The sequence below is a fragment of the Colobus angolensis genome, unplaced genomic scaffold, assembly GCF_000951035.1.
Source record: "Colobus angolensis palliatus isolate OR3802 unplaced genomic scaffold, Cang.pa_1.0 Scaffold4, whole genome shotgun sequence".
In the NCBI taxonomy this organism is placed as follows: domain Eukaryota; kingdom Metazoa; phylum Chordata; class Mammalia; order Primates; family Cercopithecidae; genus Colobus; species Colobus angolensis.
Window position 1 is genome coordinate 14807753 of NW_012117376.1, and position 6370 is coordinate 14814122.

The window sequence follows — 6370 nt, forward strand, 5'->3', positions numbered from 1 at the left end:
AAAAAACATATATACATATATACACATACACATTTACTTGGTGGGGGGTATGCACAGAAAGGAGGAAAGAGAAACTATGCATATGTGCCAGTATACACACATATAACATGTTATTGCAGAATCATGTCTGGTGTGCCCTGCAGTCAGAAGGAGAAAGTCTCTAAGCTGCTCAGCCTACTCTCTCGTTGCCCGTTGCACCAATCTAGACCAAGAAAAGCCCAGGACGTCTCCCTAAAGCCAGCAGGGAATCAAATATTAAAACAGCTCCCTACAGGGAAATCTGAGAACTTACTTGTTGTAGTTCTTTGTGGCCTGTACAGCTTGTGCAATCAGCTCCTGGAGATCCAAGGGTAACAAGTGCAGATCGCCCAGGACCCGGATACACACCCCATGCTTCTGCAGTTTCTCCCTGATCAGGGAAAAGAGGCAGCATTGGGATAGGGCCCCTGCTGAGCTGGAGACAGCAAGGTGCTCAGGTAATAACTGACAACCAGTTTTTTGAGGGCTTTCCAGTGTGTCAGACACTGTTCTACACGCTTGCATCCCCTCAACAACTCTGAAAGCTTACTTCAGTGCCGAGGCTCAGACAGCACAGTCAGATGGGGACTGCCCAAGGTCATATAGCCATCAAGTGCTCTGTTAGGATTGAAACTCTGTCTGTCTGACTTGAGAACCCAAATTATTTTTCTTGAGACGGAGTCTTGCCCTGTCACCCAGGCTGGAGTGCAGTGGTGTGATCTCGGCTCACTGCAACCTCCGCCTTTCGGGTTCAAGCGATCCTCCCACCTCAGCCTCCCAAGTACCTGGGATTACACGCACCCGCCACCATGCCTGGCTGATTTTTGTATTTTTAGTAGAGACAGGGTTTCACCATGTTGGCCAGGCTGGTCTCGAACTCTTGACCTCAAGTGATCTGCCTGCCTCGGTCTCCCAAAGAGCTGAGATTACATACATGAGCCACAGCGCTCAGTCCCAAACTCTTTTTTGTTTGTTTGTTTCCTTTTTTGGAGTCAGGGTCTTACCCTCACCCAGGCTGGAGTGCAGCAGTATACTCATGGTTCAATGTAACTTCCAAATCCTGGGCTCAAGCGATCCTCCTGCCTCAGCTTCCCAAGTAGCTGGGACTAAAGGTGTACACCACCATGCCATGCTAATTTTTGTATTTTTTGTAAAGATGAGGTCTCACTATGTTGCCCAAGGTGGTCTCAAACTCCTGGCCTCAAGTGATCCTCCTGCCTGAGCCTCCCACAGTGCTAGGTTACAGGCGTGAGCCACCATGTCCAGCAAGAACCCAAACTCTTTACTATACATTACACAACTTCATGTGTCCTTTTTGGGAAGTTGCATTTTATGTATCTGTGAAGTCCCATTTGAGAAGTGAGTAAACTCCTCAAGGGAAGGAGCTGTCTTATTGGTTACTTTTGTTACATTCTAGTGAAATATGATGTTAATGGTGACAGCTAACATTCTATGTTTACTAAATGCCAGATATTGGTCTAAGTGCTTTACATGTACCAACACATTCCATTCTTACACCAACCTCTGAGTTATATACCATTATTATTCCCCTTTTACAGATGAGGAAACTGAGGCACAGGGACATTAATTTGTTCGGACAGTTGATGAATGGAGAACCAGGATTTGCACATAGGGAGTCAGCCTCCAGAACTTGTCTTCTTAATTATGACATTATATTGCTTCCATACAATAACTCCCAAACTCTGCAAATGGTGAGAATGAATTCAACCAGTTTCTCTCATCTGGAAATGCTATGAAGAAACCAAATGCTTCACGTTTGGAAAATGGGAGCTTAATAGAAGGAAGTTTACTAGAAGACCTCGATTCAGCTCTTCCTACTAGCTTATGGTATAGTTCTGCCACTAGCTTGATGTGTGACCATGCGTAAGCCCACGTCTTCTGTTTTTTAAAATTTTAATTTACTTATTTTTATTTTAATTAATTAATTTTTTGAGACAGCGTCTCACTCTGTTGGCCAGGATGGAAGACAGTGGTTCAATCACAGCTCATTGAAGCCTCAATCTCCCCAGACTCAAGTGAGCCTCCCTCTTCAGCCTCCCGTGTAGCTGGGATTACAGGCATGTGCCACCCTCCTCAGTTAATTTTTTTGTATTTTTTTGTAGAGATGGGGTTTTGCCATGTTGGCTAGGCTGGACTCAAGCAAATTCCTGGACTAAAGCAATCCGCCCTCCTTGGCCTCCCAAAGCACTGGGATTACAGGTGCGAGCCACCCTGCTCAACCTCTTCTCTTTACTAGGGTTTCGTTTCTCAACTGATGAAATAGAATCAGGCCAGTGGTTTTCCCACTTTCTTTCAGCCAAAGAACCCTTTCTTCAAATCAAATTCTACACAGAAGCCTAATACATTAAATAGGTAAATGCAACTCAGCACCCTCTACCCCACTCCCACTGGGTTCTTTCTACACCTCCTCAGACCTTGGGGTTCTGTGGCACATTAATGGTAAAGCACCTCTGAGGTTTCTTCTTGCTTTTGCCAGGACTTCATGATAAACGAAGACCATTTTCTCTACTATTAACTGATCAGAGCAATGTCATTAGCATCTCTTCTGCCGTGCATTTTGATCTTGCAGGAATTGTAAGATGGCCTGTCTCTCAGAGCACAGTGTAGATGATAGCTCAGCTCTGGAGTCAGAAAGACTCAGGTGTGCACCTTGGCTCTGCCTGACAGCTGTGTGACCCAGGATATATGCCTTAACTTCTTTGGTTTCTACTTTCCTTCTCTCTAAAAATGGGCTAATAATATCTTTGTCATGGTATAATGTGATTACAGGATGAGTAAGAATATATTTTAGGCTCAAAGCCTGGCATATAGTAAGCACTTTAAAAAGGTAAGATTAGTGGGATGTGCCCCCCATGCCTCCATCCCTGGCTCCTTAGGTGTAAACTCTGAGCCACACAGGCTCTGCTGGGGACCAGGGAGCAATGTCTGTAGCCCAGAATCTCACCATCCTAATATAGACAGAAGGAAACCTGGCTACTCTCCCTACCACCCATTGTTCTAGGCTTACCTTCACTGGAGTTCTAGGCTCACTGTTCTCTCATCTTCCTGGTATAGGTAGGAGCTGGGCACATAACAGTTGTAACTAAGATTTTTGGGCAATTCTGGCTGGTAAGGGCTCCATACTTTGAAGCAAGCAGTCTCCACTGAACTTCGTCTTTTCCCCTCTCTGGCTTTATTCCCTAAGTTAAGCCTAAACTTACTGACAGCTAAGAATGGTACTGATGCTTCCCCATAAATGTCTCTTATGCATCATCCCATCCCTCCCAAAAGACTATGCAGGGGGAGTACAGTAACTTTTTAGGGTTCACTGTGCAGCAGAAAATGACTTCCTTAATGTTTTCTTTTTCTTTTTTTTTTTTTTTTTTTTTTTTTTTTGAGACGGAGTCTCGCTCTGTTGCCGGGGCTGGAGTGCAGTGGCCGGATCGCAGCTCACTGCAAGCTCCGCCTCCCGGGTTTACGCCATTCTCCTGCCTCAGCCTCCCGAGTAGCTGGGACTACAGGCGCCCGCCACCTCGCCCGGCTAGTTTTTTTTTTGTATTTTTAGTAGAGACGGGGTTTCACCGTGTTAGCCAGGATGGTCTCGATCTCCTGACCTCGTGATCCGCCCGTCTCGGCCTCCCAAAGTGCTGGGATTACAGGCTTGAGCCACCGCGCCCAGCCCCTTAATGTTTTCTTTAACTCCACTTCCTTGGCCATAGTTTATTGGCTCTGGGGTAGAAATCTGATAGAATTTAGGGATCCCAATTAAGGGATTTTATTGATTCTGGGTTGCTCTTTTGAAGCAGAGAAAACTGGTTTGCAGAGAGAGGTGGAAATAAATGAATACAGAGGTTCTACCTAGTGGGTTTAATTCCTGGTTTCAGTTTTGCTTGAGGTTGGCTGTACTTGTTCTTAAATCATGTGACACACCTTAATATCCTCAAATAAATGCCCCCTTTTTAATTTAAAAAAAAAAAATGGAAGAAATAAAGAATGAAAGACTATCTTGTATTTCTGATATTTGCCACCCAAGATGTCTAACTAACATTAAAAAGAGTTAGGAGTCCCTTAAGTAAGCCTCAGATAACAGAATTTCAAGGGTTAGGATAAGGCTGGGGGTGGTGGAAGAACATACTCTCCCCTCTGATAGCATCTTACTGTTCTTCCATCAAGCGGCTGAACTTCTGCCGGGCCAGATCCATAAGCCCGTCTACCTCACTCTTGGAGCGTTTGAAGTTCTCAATGCTGAATGCGTAGACCGTCACCTCTAGGATGCCCAGGTTCAAACACCACCGCAGAGTCTGAGAGGGGAGAAGGCAAGGAGCTAGGATACAAGGAAGAGTGGGAAGGGAAACAAGAGGTACTTTTTGGTCCTGACTCAGAGTTGGAGATGGGAGGCAGACTTTTCTCCTCTCAAAGCTGGGTGAAGCTAGGATAACATCAGTGTTTATGTCAGAATTAATGAATCAAACAAGGAGAAAACCACTATTGAAGAAACTGAAAAATGTGATCTTAGTGAATGCTGATGGCATTGTGCATTACAAGAAAGAACTCTGCACTGAGAGTGTAAAGACCTAGGTTCTAGTCCCTGACTCCATCATGCACTTACGTGACTAGAATCAAATCACTTAATCTCTCTAGGTTTAAGTCTCCTTACCTGTAATAGGAATCACAATCCATCCCTTACAAGGTGGTTAACGAACAATATAAAAACACAAGCTGTTATTACTCACAGCATAACTTCATTACTCTGGTAGGTTGAGAGGCTGATGAGTCAAAAGAAAAAAGCAGTAACTGGACAGCTGTGTAACATTTAATAGCCTGCAAAGAGTTTTCACATAATTTCATTCGATTCTTTGAACAACCACTTTAAAATCACACTGCTGTTTTCATGCCTACTTTACAGATGATAAAACAGGCTCAGAGTTGAAGAATATGTCAAAAATCCTCAACTCAACAGTCTGATTCCATTATATAGAGTTCTAGAACAGGAAAAACAAATTTAACGTTACAGAAATCAGAACAGTAGTTGTCTAGAGAAGAAAAGGAGGAGGTGGAACAGAAGTTGATTGAGAAGAGGCACCAGGAAACTGTTTGGAGAGATACAAATGTCTACATCTTTTTTTTTTTTTTTTGCTGGAATCTCATTGTGTCACCCAGGCTGGAGTGCAGTGCTACAATCTTGGCTCACTACAACCTCCACCTCCTAGGTTCAAGTGATTCTCCTGCCTCAGCCTCCCGGGTAGGTGGCCTACAGGCATGTGCCACCACACCTGGCTAACTTTTTGTATTTTTAGTAGAGACAGGTTTCGCCATGCTGGCCAGGCTGGTCTCGAACTCCTGACCTCAGGTGATCTGCCTGCCTCGGCCTCCCAAAGTGCTAGGATTACAGGCATGAGCCACTGCGCCCAGCAGGAAATGTCCTATATCTCGACAGGGGTATGGGTTAAATGAATGCATTGTCAAAACCTAAAATCTGTGCATTTTACCATATGAAATTATAATTCAAAAAGAAATGAAACTGGCTGGGTGCGGTGGGTAACACCTGTAACCCTAGCACTTTGGGAGGCCAAGGTGAGTGGATTACCTGAGGTTGGGAGTTCAAGACCAGCCTGGCCAACATGGTAAAACCCCATCTCTACTAAAAATACAAAAACTTAGCCAGGTGCAGTGGCACATGCCTTTAATCCCAGCTACTTGGGAGGTTCAGGCAGGAGAATTGCTTGAACCTGGGAGGCAGAGGCTGTGATGAGTGGAGATCTCACCACTGCAATCCAGCCTGGACTACAGAGCGAGACTTTGACTCAAAAAAAAAAACAGGCCAGGCATGGTGGCTCATGCCTATAATCCCAGCACTTTGGGAGGCCGAGGTGGGCGGATCATGAGGTCAGGAGTTCGAGACCAGCCTGACCAACATGGTGAAACCCCATCTCTACTAAAAATGCAAAAATTAGCTAGGTGTGGTGACGCAGGCCTGTAATCCCAGCTAGTCAGGAGGCTGAGGCAGGAGAATCCCTCGAACCTGGGAGGCAGAGGTTGCAGTGAGCCAAGATCACGCCATTGCACTCCAACCTGGGCGACAGAGAGAGGGAGACTCTGTCTCAAAAAAAAGAAGAAATGAAACTCACACTTAAACTTAGTCCTGGCTGGGCACGGTGGCTCACACCTGTAATCCCAGCACTTAGGCCACGGGGGGCAGATCACGAGGTCAGGAGTACGAGACCAGCCTGGCTAACATGGTGAAACCCCGTCTCTGTTAAAAACACAAAAATTAGCCGGGAGTGGTGGCACGCACCTGTAATCCCAGCTACTCGGCAGGCTGAGGCAGGAGAATCGCTTGAACCCGGGAGGC

The 6370-nt window shown here is 45.5% G+C and overlaps 1 protein-coding gene across 3 annotated transcripts in view; it reads right to left on the reverse strand.

The window, feature by feature from the left end:
• Positions 1 to 6370, reverse strand: part of DHDDS (dehydrodolichyl diphosphate synthase) — a 47960-nt gene that overhangs the window by 32590 nt on the left and 9000 nt on the right. For all 3 annotated transcript variants that reach the window (XM_011955585.1, XM_011955586.1, XM_011955587.1), the window contains 2 exons: positions 4177 to 4319; positions 293 to 409 (listed from right to left, as the gene is read on the reverse strand). In XM_011955585.1, the coding sequence (XP_011810975.1) occupies positions 293 to 409; positions 4177 to 4319 (260 nt within the window). The remainder of the gene's footprint in view (positions 1 to 292; positions 410 to 4176; positions 4320 to 6370) is intronic.